This window comes from Eleutherodactylus coqui, chromosome 9, assembly GCF_035609145.1.
Source record: "Eleutherodactylus coqui strain aEleCoq1 chromosome 9, aEleCoq1.hap1, whole genome shotgun sequence".
NCBI classification, from domain to species: domain Eukaryota; kingdom Metazoa; phylum Chordata; class Amphibia; order Anura; family Eleutherodactylidae; genus Eleutherodactylus; species Eleutherodactylus coqui.
The window spans coordinates 36,663,028-36,680,864 of NC_089845.1; the positions used below are offsets into that span (position 1 = coordinate 36,663,028).

The window sequence follows — 17,837 nt, forward strand, 5'->3', positions numbered from 1 at the left end:
AACACAATGCTGTAATTCATTAGGAAACGCGATGGAGAGGAGCATGGCACATCAGAGCGTGGCACATCCAAGTGTGGCACATCAGAGTGTGGCGAGCATCTGCTGGGGTTGCTGTTAATGATGGATTACAAGATACAGAGTTTGCCGGCTTGTATTGTAGAGTCTTCAGTATTTACTACATTACACACATCGAACTGGTGGCAGCGGTGGAGAAGAAGTGCTGTCCGACTCATTAGAATTCACCCCCGTCCCTTTGCCGACCACTACTTATACTTCATTATTGGTCTCTGTCTAAATACATTTTCTGGGATTTTCGGTTGCTGGTCATTTCTCGGGATAGAGCACTAAGGTATAATAAGTTAGGCCCACCCTCTAGCCCCCACAAGTAGTGGCTGTAGTGACCACTCAAGTGCTGCAACCCCTTCAGCGGTGCAACGAGCTGAAGTTAGCAGAAGTAACTCGAGTGGATATTCTAACTCAGACCTAGTCACGGTGGCGGCTACTCTGCGTGGAACGTTGACTAGCACAGTAGGCGGATTTTCACAAGGGGGATTGGTGACAGCAAATGGTTCAAGTGCAACTCTGAGTATGGTGGAACGGTGAAATAAAGAGTCCAGACCAAAGAGCTTTAGTAAAACCGGAGGTACACAGGCCTGATTTCCTTCCAGGTGTGCGGGGTCTGCCCTGACTCAGATGCTATCTGAGGTTGGAAAAAGACTCTCCTGTGGCCAGATCCACAACTTGAATTCCCCAGACACTGCTTGACTTGGTCCAGCCTACCTTAGGCTCGACCTAACTTGAGCTCAGACTTTGTCTACCCTCCTTCTTTCTCTCCCCCAGACTGGCCTGGCCCGATCCATGCTCTGACACTTTGTACTATCCCGACCAACCAATCATGAGCTAAAGGAAGTTCCCAGTACCCAATCCCAGGGTGATTGACACAGGACAAAGTGAGTTAGGGTGAATTGTGCTTAGTCTTACATAAGTTAGTCAGAGAAGGCACCAGACATTAATCTTTTTGTGACCTACCTAGGCCAATGCACATTAACTAACCGAGTTTACAGTACACACATACATACATATACATCAAATGAGATAGCTAAATACATGCTGTGGGGCCCAAATTCTGGGCCACTTCAGCGGCATACACTGCCCATGTGTGGCTATGCCAGGCAGTACCAGGCAGCACTCAAGGAGAAAACATCAATTGAAAAGGCTTGAAAATGTGTTTAACCCCTTAAGGATCAGGCTGTTTTGTACATAAAGGACCACACACTTTTTAGGAATGTTACCAATCTGGTTGTTTTACTGCCTGATTCCTTTCACACTCCTCCACTGTAGCAGGGGCATCCATAGGAGCCTCAGATGCAGAGAAAAACATCCCCTGCAGGGACAGTGGTCACCGGCAGAGCTGATCAGGGTCTTCTAGGACCCTGCAGCTCTGATGTGACAGGGGTCACCCAGCAGTAACGTGATTGCTGAGTCGAATAGCAGAAGCGCTTTCGCTCTTCACTACATAGCACTCGTAGTATGCAAGAGAGAAGGCAGAGGCAGTTAAGAACAGCTTCTGTCTTCTCCTCTGGGTCCTCGGTCTGTTCCTGCTGGATTGCAGGAACTCTAATCCCGCGTTGTATTTTTACTATTAGTCAGGATTAAAGCTCAGGACCAAGTGCCATAAATTTACAGTGGTTGGTCCTTAATGGGTTGACAAATTGCATTGGAGAAGAGTTATTTATTTGCTTTCCTTGTAGACCTTGCGCTTGGAGACCCCCTGGCACTGCCCTAATGCTGGCATGGGTAGTCCGCCCGTAGATGGTAGTATCAGTACAAAAATATATTTGCAGACATTTGAGAACAAGAGTTTGTGGGATTATATGAAACCTTTTTTAGAAATGTTTTTTTGGATCATGTTGTCATTACTTTGATTAGTTACCAGCTGTATTGCTGTCCTGTAACTCCAGAAGTTAGTTCTTCGCAGTGATGTCACTGCCGGACTCTGTTCTTAGCATTCCTTGTTGTAGGTTCTGTCATGTTTCACGCTCTATGAAGAACATCAATTCAATTATGGAGTATGAAGTGAAGGAGGGTATTTTTCCTATTTCTCTGTCTGCCCAGGAGGGATGAGGAGGAGGCATTGTACTTTATGGGTGACCAGGAAATACTAGCCCCACAAGCTAATATGGCTGGCAGGAAGCTGTCTGAAAACCACTTTGTTCTCCAGACATTTCCAGCCTCCAGTTTGTGGGACACATTCAGTTGACTTTGAGAAACACATAAGGGCTTTTTCACATAATGCTTTAATCTGCAACGGAATTTGCCGCCATGCAGAAAAGTCTGCAACAACGTCCGCATGTCCAATGTGCAGAATTTGATGCAGAATTAAAAATGACTTAATTCTGCATTAAAATCTTTATTTAGTCATGTGGATTTTAGTGCAGATTTCTACGGTGGCGAATTCTGCTGCATGTTCTGGTACGTGTGAACGAGCCCGAGGGCTTCGGGAGAGCAGGCAAGGTTTCACTTTTGACACGCGAGTAAGGCGGATGGAACAATACCTCTGCAGCGCCACCTATTGGAAGGCAGCATTCCTGCAAGTCAATGTTACTCTTTATACAAGCCTTGTTACAATGACTGGGAATTGAAAGCCAAGCCAGAATCCATACACAGACAGCTGTTTCGGGGGTGTTTGCCCTTCACCAGTCTGTAGTAGGATCCTGGTTTGGCTACTGAGAGGCCTGGGATGTGAGTTAGGAGGGTAACATCACTCCTTAAGGAGAGCACCTAGAAGGTGAGTGAGTAGACTTATAAGGCCATGCATGCTCCTCTGGGTAATATGCAAATAAGGGATATGGAACAATATCTCTGACAAGGGAATACTTTAAGTTCTGTACTGAGTTACAATGAAAGCTTTGTACTCTTCTATCACAGGAGACCGTCATCGGGGAGTGAAAAATCAAACCCTTCAAAAAGGCACAGAGATCGACTAAATGCAGAATTAGACCGACTGGCCGGACTCCTGCCTTTCCCTCCAGAAATTATTACAAAGCTGGATAAACTTTCCATACTTCGTCTCAGCGTCAGTTACTTGCGTGTGAAAAGCTTCTTCCAAGGTAGGTCCCGGCCGTCCGTGGGCAGCACGGTAATTGTTGAGCTCACCTTTGCAATGTAATTTTTGGTCTGGGCCGCCTTTGCTTCTGCGCAGCGGTAGACATTTATTCTGCTCGCTTCTTATCAGTTGACAGATTTTGCGCGGTTTCTGATGTCCAGTCTGCAAGTGATTTATGTCATTCCTTCGCAGCTGTTGTCTCGGGGCGTCTTGTAATGCCAGATAGCAAAACACAAAGTCTTGTTGCATGAGGTTGCATTCATTTAGCTTATGATATTGTTTCGGAGCCTCTGAGGGACCTTTCACACGGGTGGAATATTTCCACATTCCGCAGCTAAACAGGCCAGCGCATTTTTACTTATAAGGTGGAGGATAGAACCCATTGATTTCAATGCATTCATTATCACTTCCTTTGTTTTCGCGGGCGCAAAATAAGACCTGCTCTATCTTGTGCGTGTTTGTGCACCAAAGAGCCGCGTAGAGGTCTATGGGAGGTGCGCAAACACGCGCAGGTACACGCTAAATGCTGCGCATACCGCAGTAACCAGCACCTTGTTAGGCTAATTAACCATTTAAGGGTGGGGTGATTCTCTCTCTCGTGGGCAGGCTTGCGCACAAAATACACTCGTTCACTGCGCTAAAAGATTGCGCTGGAGTGTATTGTGAAACATGTTCATCTGTCGAAGCCCATGGATTGCAGAAGTGGCGAAATATTCCACCTGTGTGAAAGATCACTAGGGTGATAGACCCGTGATACGAGGCGAGGCTGTGTGTGCAGGCGGTGGTCTGCTGCTGGTTGCTGCTTCAGAGATGGGGAGCCACTTCATTCGGCGTTTGCAGATAAACATTTCTTATAGATGCTAAGGGACCTTTCATACGGACGGAATTAGTCCCTGCAGACAGTTCTGCACCACAATGTTCTCCCGATGGGGCGTGGATTCCGCACCTGTTAAAATTCGCACCTCTTTACTTCTAATCTGCAAGATTTAATTCTGCAGCAGAAAAGCTTTCTTCTACAGAATTAAGGACGTCTTGCATAATTGTCGCTGCGGACATCTAACTTGCAGGAGATGGAATTCCGCAAATAGTCGGTGGTAAAAACACAAGATAGCCCTGGTTGAGAAAAACCTGCATCTGCGCTGCGTCCTGCGGGACACTTCAGTCCCGTGTGAAAGGTCCCTAAAGCCACATTGCAGAGAACAATACTAGAGCCTAAATTAAGCCTGGTTTATTTGTGGTCCACAATGTCTATTACCAGGACTTTGAAGTCTGCTTCACGCAGTTTTTCAGTGTTTCTCATGTAAACCGCGCAGCGTGCAATTCATTATTTTTCATGGTTTTTACAGTTGCTTTTGGTGGTGTTTTTTTTGATTTGTGATATTCTGTACTTACGTTTTCTGGACTTATTGAAGGCTTAGACCCACATCAGAGGTCTCTCGTCCAACCCATGAATCTGCAGCAAATACCGCCCATAGCATGCTATGGGAAGTCGATTCTTTCCTTCCACTTATGGAAACCAATTATGGTTTCCACAAGCAGAAGAAAAATCGCAGCATGTTCCATTTTTGCACAGATTCCTTGCGAACGGCTTTCATTGTAGTCAATGGACGCCATCCTATACATTTGCAATTTACATTACGGACAGGTCGAGGACTCTGCGTCATCACCTTGCAACGGTGCAGGAAAGAAAGGTCTGTACTGAGCATGTGCGACGGTGAGCCACCGGGGCCATCCGCAGTACAGAAAAGAAGCCGACAGAGCAGGTACATGTGGACGCCGATGCTGTCAGAGCCGCGTTCCACTGCGGGATTCCACATGCGGAGGCCTTAGAGGGAAGACAAATATCATGAAGAAAAACAACACCAACAAGCCCCATAGAGTACCCTGCCTCTTCATAAAATCCCTAAATACTACAAAAACGGCAAAAACCAAAAACACTAATTCTCTGGACTTCACAATATTTCACTGCAGATTTTAAAGCATCGTTTGTTTTTCTATCGTTTGCAAACAAAATTAATGTTTCAAAAAAGCCGGTACAAGTGTGTCCGGTCGCCGTGTGTGAAGCGCCTGCGATCGCCAGCCCTGCGGAGACGACACATTGACTCCGCACAATGAATATGGAAGATACTGTCAATATTTTGCAGAGATTTGGGTTGATAGGAGGTTTCAAAATGACTTTTTCAGTTGTTCCCGGTTATTTCTCAGAATGAGAGTCTTTGTAATGAAAGGCCTTTCTGAAGAACTGGCAAGCAGAATGCGCTCCGCGGTTGTGTCAGCACTTGTCATTTACCGGTTCTGCACAGTGCAAACAACGATTCCCTAATAGTAGAATATCCAGTTCCGTGATTTGTGACTACACTCTCCCGCACTCCACAGGACGGGGAGCTTTGTATCTGTTACTCTCTCGCCCCACGCTTCTGAGGGGGAACGTCGGGGTTTGTTACGTCTTTTGTGCAGAACGGATTGCACATCTCTTGCAAAAGAAATGCAGGTTTTCCCCCCATAAGATAATAGGCACTATTTTAGTGTAGTGGCCCAGAATATCATCCTGGTCCCCTCCATAAATGTCATACATGTTTGTCTCATGTGGATAAACTGTGCAAGCCTGTCTTGTTATCTCCAGTATGTGTGTTGCACAGCTGTGGCGCTTGAGAGGTTAACTTTCATAAAATCATAGTCTGCCTTTATATAGCAGTCTGTCATATCATGTGGTATAAGTGAAGGTATAAATAGGAGTGCTTGAGAGCGGGAAAGAGTTCCATCTTCACAAGTGAGTCCATCTTCTGGAGTGGGAGAGAGAGTTCTAACACAGAGCCACATGGAGGCACCTTCAGCTTCCTTGTGGTGAAGATGGAAGAGGAGGAGAGATTTCCCGTGATGAATGTACTCTGGATGTGAGTGGAGTGAGGACCCAAATCAGAGAGAGAGAGAGCAATTGTGAGTAATCACTTTCTCTGACAAGGCCAGTGCAGAGGTACTGAACGCTTAAGTCTTCAAGGTTTCTTACGCGGCCGTCCAGAGCCAGTATCACCGCATAGAAGTACACTAATTAATTGTCGCACCCACGTGTCTCCAGTGCGGGGTGCAAATCGTAAAAGTCAATAATTACAGCCAGAGTGTCTGTGGAGTGACCCCTACCTTCTTTCCTCCTCCGGAGTTTTCCCAATCCAGGATCGGTACCTGACAGATAACGCGGACTGCAGAATCGGTGTCATCCTGTGTATCCTCCCTGACCTCTGATCTCTAGTCTTACCTGCACTGGGAAGACTGTACTTAAATTGCTTTGTAATAATTGTTTGCTGCAAGTTTATTTCAAGTACAGTTTAGACTGGGCCCTAACCGTTCCTGGGGACTAGAGGTACTCAGAGACTGTGTCTGTGATTATTCCGGTGTGTAGGAATGGTGCCGTCACTCGTGACAACTACTACCCTTATTCTCCTGTTATTGGCATTCCCTGTCCTTGTGGTGTCTTTGGTGGCCTGCAGTGATACTCTGGCATTTTTCTGAAGATTGTATTGCTGTCTAGAGAGCCACGCTTTTTTTGGCAGCCCTGTCCTGCTTAACAGTGCTAAACTGCTGGAGTGAGGGCCTAGATTCAGTGGAACTAGGGGGCACTATTAAATAAGTGGGGCCACAGAGGGGACTAAGAAGGGTGTTGGAGACAGAATAGAGAGGGAGTGTTGAGATAAGTCATGGCTGGAAGGTTATGGAAAGATAAAGACAAAATACAAAAATATGATCACTGAAGGTAACTACTGTTCCTGGACACTGCTGCAAGGAAGATCGGGTAGGCATGGTTCAGGGACGAGGGGTGAAGACGTACTCAGCCTTAGCTGTGTTCTCTCATATTTAGTCTGGCCAAGAAGGTGAGTGAAGGCCCAGGGGAGGGAGGGCACCACATATGGGAGGTATCAGTATATTGAAGGGGTCAATTAGGGGCACAATACTGTGAGATGGTTACTTAGGGGCCATATTACTGAAGGGACACAAGAGGGGAGGCTTAACATAAATGTGGCGTGGCCTAGCATACAAAATTCACTGATGCGCACACCACACATGTACAGTCTTATGTACAGTAACAAAGGGACAAGTTGACAGTTCCTAAACCCCCCCTAAATACCCAGTGAATATTAGTGAAAACTGAAACAGAGTTGTTAAGCCTTTTTGACTATTTTGACTGCAGCTTTCTGAAGACTATTCATCAGAAAACAGATAAGACTGTGATAGGCAGTAAATATTTAATGACCAGAAAATGAAAGAAAGATATTAATTCCATGCGGTGACGAAAATGCAGATTACTGGGAAACATCGATGGCCATAAAATGACTCAGCGGGAACTATTTCTACTGCACAACCCGACTCCTATATAACTAAACCACAAGGACCTTACAGGGAACCGAAGAGTGTTATATCACAATTAGAGATGAGCGAGCATACTCGCTAAGGGCAATTACTCGATTGAGCATTGCCTTTAGCGAGTACCTCCCTCTTCCCCCCCCCCCTCCCTGCTCACTGCCGCAACTCACCTGTCACCCGCGCTGGCAGACGAACCTTTTTTTCCGAGCAGGCAGGTACTCGCTAAGGGCAATGCTCGATTGAGTAATTGTCCTTAGCGAGTATGCTCGCTCATCTCTAATCACAATGTATCACAGTGTGCATCCCATACAGCGAGAGACGAGTTTATGGGGAGACAGGTTAGTGTAACAACACCCCCCCTCCCCGCATATAGCAGCCTCTATCCCATAGGTCCACATGCTTAATTCATGGGGCTCCTAGGACCCAGCAGTTCTCCTTTAAGGGTTCATCCGCACAGGTTGAATGTACTGCTATGGAAAATCCTCAACAAATCAGCAACAAAATCCACAAGTATTCGGTGTGGATTCTCAGATTTCACCCACTTGACTTTTTGCAGACTTTTTGTGCAGTCTGTGGGATTTCTGCAAATCGAATCCACCGACCCGTACCGTAATATCTGCATATTTTCTGCACGCAAATCCATGGTAAAAAAAACTGCGCATTGTAATTACCACATGTGAACCTACCCTAAAAAAAATTATTTGGTTTAATATATAAAAAAGTAAGCGGTTAGCTCTGTAGGCTCGCAGCACTGGGGTCCTGGGTCAAATCTGACCAAGGGCAACATCTGCACGGAGTTTGCATGTTCTCCCTATGCTTGCGTGTGTTATCTTCCACATTCTAAAAACATGCTAATAGGTGAGTGTAGATTGTTGCCCCCATGGGTGAGGGCCCGACATAAGTGATGACAGTCTGTGTACAGTGCCGCCAATATGTGTGTGCTATAGAAATATCTACATTAAAAACTAACAAGATACTTACTGCTATATACCGCTGTTTCCACGCACCGCTGCCTTCAAAGTGAACACTTGCCATACATATGTCATCCCTGTGACATCATTTATATGTAGTCAGGTGATATAATCACATGACTCCATAGCACCCCCCGGCACACCCCTACAACCGACACCAAACCCCCCAACAGCATTTTTCCGTTGTGCATTTTATTGATTCTGTAGCTCCTCTCACAAGCAAGAAGACACAAGTTATGTAGGAACCGTTAATACTAAGCAGTGAGCAGCAAGTGCTAGTGATCCATCCATCCATCCATCCATGTAGTACCAGTCAAAAGTTTGAACACACCTTTCCATTACATGGTTATTCTTTTTATTTTCATCGTTGTAGACCCTTATTAAAGACATGAAAACATTGAACACACATATGGAATAAGTAGTAAACAAAAAAGTGTTAAACAAACCAGAATATATTCTATATTTCACACGCCTTGTGCTTTGGTGATAACTTTGCACACTCTTGCTATTCTCTCAATCAACTTCATGAGGGAGTCACCTGGAATGGTTTTCCGACAGTCTTGAAGGAGTTCCTAGAGGTGCTGAGACTTTTTGACTGCTTTTCACTTTGCAATCCAACTGTCATGACTGGAGTCCGGGCAGGTGGAAGTCCCTAGTCCTACCCGCAGCCCCTGTCCCTACCTACTTGCCCCCCTAGGCTAGGCCCTAGGGGCGACAACTGGGTGACGATCCCTAGGCTAACTAGGGATGCGGGGCAGGAGTCAGACTCACAGAGAAACACAGGGAAACAAACACAAAAGCAGGTCAGGCAATCCAGGTCGGCAACAGGAGAGAACGCGGTACAAGGGGTCAGGCGAAGGCAAAGTCAGATCCGAAGGAGGCGAGTCAAAACAGGGCATCAATTCAAGGTAACGCGGGTGTAGCTGGAGACCAAACATACACTGGCAAGGTCTAAAGGAAACTGAGCAGTTTAAATACTGTCAGAACTCCCGCCCCAGCAGCTGATTGGGGCGGGGAACTTGACAGCAGCAGGACCCAATCACAGGACGCTGGAAGAAACACCCCCGGCGCCTGCTAAAGAAACCCAGCTACCTAGGCGCCCATCCCCTGAGCACGGGAGCGAGCTCCCAGAGCCGGCGTTCAGGATTACAGCGGCCAGGGAAGGTCACAAAGACCAAGGCTCCCCAGCGCCGTATCCCCGCAGCCCGGGTGATAGGACCGGCGGTGCAGGCACAGAGACCCCAAGAGCCGCCGGTCGTGACACCAACTCAACCCAAATAATCTCATTTGGGTTTAGGTCGGGTGATTCTGGAGGCCATGTAATCATAGAATCCTAGAATGATAGAGTTGGAAGGGACCTCCAGGGTCATCGGGTCCAACCTCTTGCTCAATGCATGATTATTAAATCATCCCAGACAGATGTCTGTTCAGCCTCTGAAGACTTCCATTGATGGAGAACCCACCACCTCCTGTGGCAGCCTGTTCCACTCATTGATCCCCCTGACTGTCTAATATCTATTCTGTGTCTCCTCCCTTTCAGTTTTATCCCATTGCTTCTAGTCTCTCCTTGTGCAGATGAGAATAGGGCTGATCCCTCTGCAGTGTGACAGCCCTTCAGATATTTGTAGACAGCTATTAAGTCTCCTCTCAGCCTTCTCTTCTACAAGCTAAACATTCCCAGATCCTTTAACCGTTCCTTATAGGACATGATTTGCAGACTGCTCATCATCTTGGTAGCTCTTTTCTGAACTTGATCCAGTTTGTCTATGTCTTTTTTAAAGTTGGGTGCCCAGAACTGGACCCAGTATTCCAGATGAGGTCTGACTAAGGAAGAGTAGAGGGGGATAATGACCTCACGTGATCTAGACTCTATGCTTCTTTTAATACATCCCAGAACTGGACCCAGTATTCCAGATGAGGTCTGACTAAGGAAGAGTAGAGGGGGATAATGACCTCACGTGATCTAGATCTATGCTTCTCTTAATACATCCTAGAATTATGTTTGCCTTTTTGGCTGCTGCATCACATTGTTGACTCATGTTCAGTCTATGATCTATTAGTATACCTAAGTCTTTTTCACATGTGCTGCTGCTTAGCCCAATTCCTCCCATTCTGTATGTACTTTTTTCATTTTTCTTGCCCAGATACAGGACCTTTTAATTACCATTCTATTAGTCGCCGCCCACTGTTCCCGCTTGTCTAAATCTTTTAGAATCCTCTCTCTCCTCTAGTATTAGCTATCCCCCCGGATTTTGTGTTATCGGCAAGCTTGAACAGTTTCCCTTCAATTCCCTCAGCCAAGTCATTTATAAAAATGTTGAACACCACTGGGCCTAGGACAGAGCCTTGTGGTACCCCACTTAAGACATTCTTTCACTTGGATGTGCAGCCATTTTTGACCACTCTTTATGTGCCGTAGATCACTCAGCCAGTTGTGAATCCACCCAATAGTTGCCTTGTCAATCCCAATGGGGGGCATGTAATGTAATAGGATGCTCCCATTGTGACATCATTGGCTGATGGGTTGCCATGGCAAGTGGAAGTCAGACACGGAAGTACTGCAATGCATTATCATAGCGATCAGAGCTTTTAAAGTTCAAGTTTCCTACAGGGACATAAGCAATGTAGAAAAAAATAGTAGAAAAAAAACAAAAAAAGAACTTTTTTGCACACTTCCCTCTATATAAAAAATAAAAAAATTTAAAAAATTCCACATCTTTGGAATAATCATATGTAAAAGACCTGTGCAATTAATTGACACACTATTTATCCTGCATTGCAAAAAAAACTTAAAAAAAAAAAACAACCTAAGGCCTCATGTCCACGGGGAAAATCGGGCCCGCTACGGATTCTACATGTAGAATCTGCAGCGGGTCCCTCCTGCCCCGCGGACATGAGCGCTGAAAATACGAATAAATAAGAATTTACCTATCCGTAGCGGGCGGCGAAGCTCTGCTCTTCCTCATGGCCGGATCTTCTTTTTCGGCCGGCGGATGAATTCCTGACGCCGGCGGCACGTCGCCGGCACGTCATCGACGTGCCGCGCGCATGCGCCGGGCACATCCGCCGAGCCGAAGCAAGGGAGATGCGGCCGTGAGGAAGAGAAGAGCTTCCCGGCCCGCTGCGGGTGAGTAAATTATTTAAATTCCTATTTTAGGTCTCCCGCGGATCCGGACGGCTTCCATAGGCTTCAATGGAAGCCCGCGGGAGCCGTCCCCGCGGGAGACCCGCACGAAAATGGAGCATGGTCCAGATTTTTTCATGCTCCATTTTTAAAAAAATCCCTTTTATTGACGATCCGCGGGTATTTATCTACCCGCGGGTGGTCAATGCATCCCTATGGGGTGCGGATCCGCGTGCAGGTAATCCGCTGCGGATCCTAAATCATGTTTTCCCCGTGGACATGAGGCCTAAGGGCTTATTTAGACAGGCGTATATCGGTCGAGTTTTCACACCTGGCCGATATACGCTGCCCTTTCTGCAAGGGGAGGAGCTGGGACGGGAGCTAGCACACTGAGCTTCCGCCCCCTCTCTGCCCTCTCTCTGCCCCTCACCACTGTTTGCAATCTTTTGCGTTTTGATGCTGAGTAGGTGTGTCAAAAAATTGTACCTAAAAGAATCCATGGGTTCCTTCAGATGAAAGATTTTTGGATGCACCAAAAAAATCTTATCTTTTGATGGCACAGTGCCAGCGTCTCCCATAGACTCCCACATAACTCCGTCCATGCAAGCATAAAGTTACGTGACTTTGACTGCAATGCTGTTTTTAACTGCTTCTGCCTTCTCCTCTCCCTGGTACATAGCGCTCAATGAGTGTTATGTACTAAAAAGTGGAAGTGTTTCTTCCACTATGTGACCTGGCGATTACGTGATCACTGGGTCCCCCTGTTACAGCAGAGCTGCAGGGTCCTAGCAAATATTGTTCAACTCTGCCACTGACTATTGTCACCACAGGCAGATGTTTACCCCTTTATCTATAAATGCTGCACCTTTGGATGCCCTAGCTAGTGAAAAAGTCGGAAATAAAAAAATACAATGTGAATGACCCCCAGAGGTCTTATGTGACATTATAGGGGACATGGATGGTAAAAAAAAAATTACAAAAATACCGTATACACTCGAATATAAGCCGAGTTTTTCAGCACAAAAAAATGGGCTGAAAAAGACCCCCTCGGCTTATACTCGAGTGAGGTAAAAAAAACAAAACGCAATACTCACCTCTCAGACGGCGTCTGTGTCCCCGGCATGATGCTCTCCCTGGCAGTGCGGCAAGCTGCTTCAGACTGCTCCCTGCTGTCATCTCCCAGGCTCGGTTTTCAATCCCCCTGCCGTCAGCGCTGTATAACTAACCGCTGTGATTGGATCGAGCGCTGGCCAATCACAGCCGGCGCTCGATCATTCACAGACATTCAGTGAATGACATCACTGAATAGCTGTGATTGGTTTATCGAGCACCGGCTGTGTTTGGCCGGCACTCGATCCAATCACAGCGCTTTCTCACACAGCGCTGACGGCGGGGGAATTTAAAACCAAGCCAGGGAGATGACAGCAGGGAGCAGTCTGAAGCAGCTTGCCGCACTGCCGGGGACAGCATTGTGCTGGGGACACAGATGCCGGCTGAGAGGGGAGTATTGCGTTGTTGTTTTGTTTTACCTAGTATATAGTTGAGTATAGCTAGGCTTATACTTGTGTCAATAAGTTTTACCAGTTTTTTGTGGTAAAACTTATTGACTCGGCTTATACTCGGGTCGGCTAATACTCGAGTATATACGGTAAGTTTAAAAAAATTACAGAACAAAATAAAAATATATACATAAAAAAGAAAATAACCCAAAGCCAACGCCAACCTAAATCGTCACCGTATGCGCTCCGTAATCCGAAACCATGCATATTATATATTAACAAATTTCCAAAACAAAATGAGGAACCCGTCCTGTACTTTATTTTAGCCTAAATACAGTCATTTAAAAAATGAACAACTATAAATTTAAAAGAAATTTTTTGTAAATATACTAATAAAACACAAAGCTGTAAATATTAAAAAATATTTTTTTTCCAGCTTTTTACCTCCAATAAAACTAAAAAAAAACAGGGGAAAAAAGTCAGTGAAAAGGGATATTAAATAATCGCCCCATGTGTCACAGAAAGAAAATGCAGCAAAAGTAATTTTGGTAGCTGAAGAAAAAAAAGACAGGGCAGTAAAACCACCACATGGGTAAAGTCCCTAAAACGTGTCAGATCCAGCCTGGTCCTTACGGGGTTAAGACCATGACTTAAGATCTGCCTTCATTACAGCCCAGATAAACCAAGAAAATGCAATGGATACTAGATCTTATTTATATCTACAATGAAAACTCCAAGTGTGCCTGTAAGTCTCCTGAGGTTCCTCAATGCAGTTCATATAGAAGCAGTTCTAGGAAAGGCTTAAAAAAGCAAAGTGTCAAAGCGGCAGCAAACCACATGGAGTGACGCAGCATTTTCCCTTAGTTTTCATTTTCTGTTTTCTTTGATACATGCGGTAGTAATGGTGAAACTCCTGCCAGACCACTGGGTAATGTTAGCCACTGCCTAAAGCAATAAAGAAATCACAAATCTGTACTACACCTTAATATATGTCTCTGATATCAACCCTACCCTCTTAAAGGGGTATTCCACTGGATGGGAGGTAACTATGTAATTGCAGGTGTTGGGACTCCCACGATTGGCAGAATGGTTCTGTGTCCCCTGTGAGCCCGGTAATGGTGCACATACTCAGCCACGGCTCTCATTTTAGTATGAGTGTTGGAGATAGACCTGGTCAAGCGCTCAGCTACCTCCAGCGCTTCTGTTGAAATCAATGGAGTAGTAGTTGAGCATGTGTGCTGTGCCATGGCTTCATTCAATGCCAGGCTCACAGGGCGACATGGTACTCCCGTTCTGGCAATTGTTGGGGGTCCCAACAGTCGGAACCCACCAATTAGATAGTTATTCCTAATCCTGTGGATAGGAGATAACTTTATATTACTGGAATACCCCTTTTAGAGTAGACATTAGAGAGCACTCCATACCTGAGGTTGGTTCACTGCCTCTGTCTCTTGAGGTGGCTGTCACTCAAACTCGAGAAACTAGATCAGAATTCAGAAGAGGTGCCCAAAACTCCAGGCATCTCCTTCTGGGGTCACCAATAACCTCTGCTGTGCTGTATACATTGTAAGGTATAACCCTACAATCGGGGCTCGTTGGGCTGCAGGTTCTATCTCGGGCGTCTGGCGCAGATCCGGCAAAAAATCAAGAACAGAATAGGGTAGAATGCCGAGAAAATGCTGAAAAGCTGGACAGTCACCACAAAGACCTCATTATAGTCAGTGGGATTCATCCGGCACCGGTCAGGTTTGGGCACTTCCGGTTTTTCCATTGTTGAGTTTCTAGGACAGAACCAAATACACATCAGCCACAAAAACTAAAGGTGAAGCGTTATGGGATGATTCAGGAAAACAAGACAATTGAAACGGATCTGAAGCGTTCTATTTGGTCAGTATTACTGCCCGCACGCCGAGAAGACATCTTCCATGTAAGGTGGAGGCTGCTGGTATACTGAACTCCAGTAGTGAACAAACTCATGGAAATGGCTCATTTTGCAGCTATTAACTTTACAACTAATGAAAAAATAATAATAATTAGCCCCATAATGCCACAGGACATAAATTTACATTCTGCCAGCGTGCTAGTTTACACAGCAGGACGTAAAATTACATCCTGCTGATGGCGCAGGTTTCTATGGGGGACTTTGGTGTGGAACTACGCAGAAGAATACAACATGTTCTATTTCATTTTTTGTGACGGGAATTGAACTAACCAATTGAAATCAATGGGTTCTATTGTCTGCGTACTGTAGCACACAAATACGCCCGTATGAAGCCGGCCTTAGTTTTCACCTACAAGTGCCGCTGCAGGGCTCTCTATAATGTCTGACTCCCGATATTCTGTCCATTCTGCCCCATTGGGGGTAACAGGCTGACCCGGATGGCCAGATGTCTATGTTACTATATTGGCCACATTGTATTGTTTATTCTCTTGCTTTGTATTTAGATTATTGTTTATACATGACAGGTTGACAGATCTTGGAATTCATTTCAGGTGCTGAAAATACTAAAATTAAAAACACACAAAAAATCGCATTTCCTGTCGGCTTGTGCGGTGACTCACATCCCTTGAAGGGAGCGCAGGAAAGACAGTAACACTCGAGATGTTTTGACAATCCGTCTGGTTGCTGTGGCAGCCAATCTGCTTCTATGTTATTTGCAAAGTTTGCAGCTTCATATGGAAGGAGCCACTTAAGACATAATGAATGTTTTATAGACTCCAGCCTCGTTATCTACCTTCATTATGTAATAACGCTGACTCTACGTGAATGCGCCAAAATCTATTCCATCTTTGATGTCTACTTTTACAATTTACTTTCTTAGTGCTACAATAAAAAATTAAAAAATAAATACTAAAAAATTAAAGCTGATTGATGGTCACAACCAACATGTAGCGGCAGCTTGGCGGTACTGTATGGTTTTTTTTCATTGTTAGGGCTATTTCCCATGAGTGTAGGCGTTTTTTCATGCGCCAGCGCCGTTTAACGTTTGTGCACCCTTGCAGACGGCACGGTACCGGTGCATATACGCCGAGGACGCAATGCAATTGCCTCCCCTTCCCTTCCCCCTTGCCGACTTACCTCCTCTCTCCTGCCCTCCGGCTGTTTGCAATGGGAGTAGGCGGAGTGTGGGCAGAGCTAAGCACCCGCCCCCTCCCTGCCCCTTCTCTTCAGCCAGCAATGGAAGTGGGTGGAGCTTAGCTCCACCACCGTTCCACCCCCTTGCATTGCAAACAGCTGGAGGGGAGGAGAGAAGGGGGAGGGAATTTAGCAGTCACCTCCCTTCTCCGGCCGCTGTCATTGGCTCCCATAGGAGTATTCCATGCTGAAAGATAGTTCCAGGACTATCTTTGCTGCCTGGCGTTATATATTGGTCGGCCGGGCGCTTTTATGCCACGGGAATATGCCCGTGTGATCTGATGCATTGGAATCCAATGCTTCGGATGGTAGCGTATATCAGCTGACCGTGAAAACGGCGGCCGATATACGCTCGTGTGAATAAGCCCTTAAGGTGCATTGACGAATGAGAAAATTGTGCGCGTTTTGTGTATTAGTAATGGGTGTATTCATAAGGGGGATTTTTCTATTACGGCAATGGAAGAATCGCAACATGCTCTATTTTCGTGCGAGTCTTGCACATCGCACAGATGGAGTGTCCGTGTGCTGTGCGATGCGAGCCACGCCCGAGAATGTCAGGCAAGACCTCTGTCGTTGGTGGGAACGAACTCCATTACAAACATGCACCCAGTGGGGGAGGGGCAGGAACCTTCTGGATGGTCGTGAGTAAGGGTTCACTCCATCGATGCATTGAGAGAAGTGTCTCTGTCTCCCCCTATTTCCTCGCAGGGCGCTCCCCCTACTGTCCTGCTTGTCTGTTGCTTTTATACTGTATATAATGTCTTAGGGACTCAGGGGTGTAACTATAGGGGATGCAGGGGATGCGGTTGCACCCGGGCCCAGGAGCCTTAGGGAGCCCATAAGGTCTCTCTTCTCCATATAGAGAGCCCAGTACTATGAGTAAAGCATTATATTTGGGGGTCCTGTTACAGGTGTTGCATTGGGGCCCCGGAGCTTAAAGTTACGCCTCTACTTAGGGAGCTTTTAGACGGAACGATCATTAAAAAAAATCGTTAAAATTGGTGAAAGTGAATGATAATCCCGGCCCAGGATGCAGTTGTGGGCAATACACAAACCTGCAGAGATCCATCCAGCCCACGGGGGAGGCTGTTTTGCTATTTTTTTTCCTATGAAAAATTAACCCTTCACAGCAGCGGGCAATCTGTCCAGGTGACACTCTTACCCTGCTGGCCTAGACCGGCTGCTGACACCCTGAACAGTGGGGCTGCTCCCTCGCTTTTCCTGGCACCATGCATGAAAAGGAGGAGGTAATGCAAGAAAGTTGAGGGGGCGGGGAGGAAACTGATAGCTACGGCACTTGATCGCTGCGCAGCGCTGTCACCTGTCTATGGCAGCAGCGCCGATGATGTAGGGATCTAGATATAAAAAAAAATAGTTAAAAAAATAATCAGGCCTCATGTGTGCGACCCTGACGCGTCTGACTTCCCCAACGTTCCTTGTGTTACTTACAGCTATTACATTCTTGATTTCAAAAATATACAAAAAAAATTGTAAAAAATTACGGAATAAAATAAAAACCGATATCTGTCTAAACCATCGCCACATCCGCCTTGTGATCCGAGACCAAATGGCGAACCCATTCCTGTCCTTTACAGTAACGTAAATATAATCATTAAAACAATAAAGAGCTATAAATTTAAATCCA

At 46.0% G+C, this 17,837-nt stretch overlaps 1 protein-coding gene across 1 annotated transcript in view; it reads left to right on the forward strand.

Moving 5' to 3' along the window:
* The window catches only part of AHRR (aryl hydrocarbon receptor repressor), a 277,305-nt gene that overhangs the window by 23,626 nt on the left and 235,842 nt on the right, over window positions 1–17,837 (forward strand). The window contains exon 3 of the mRNA XM_066579246.1: window positions 2,929–3,110. Within this exon, the coding sequence (XP_066435343.1) occupies window positions 2,929–3,110 (182 nt within the window). The remainder of the gene's footprint in view (window positions 1–2,928; window positions 3,111–17,837) is intronic.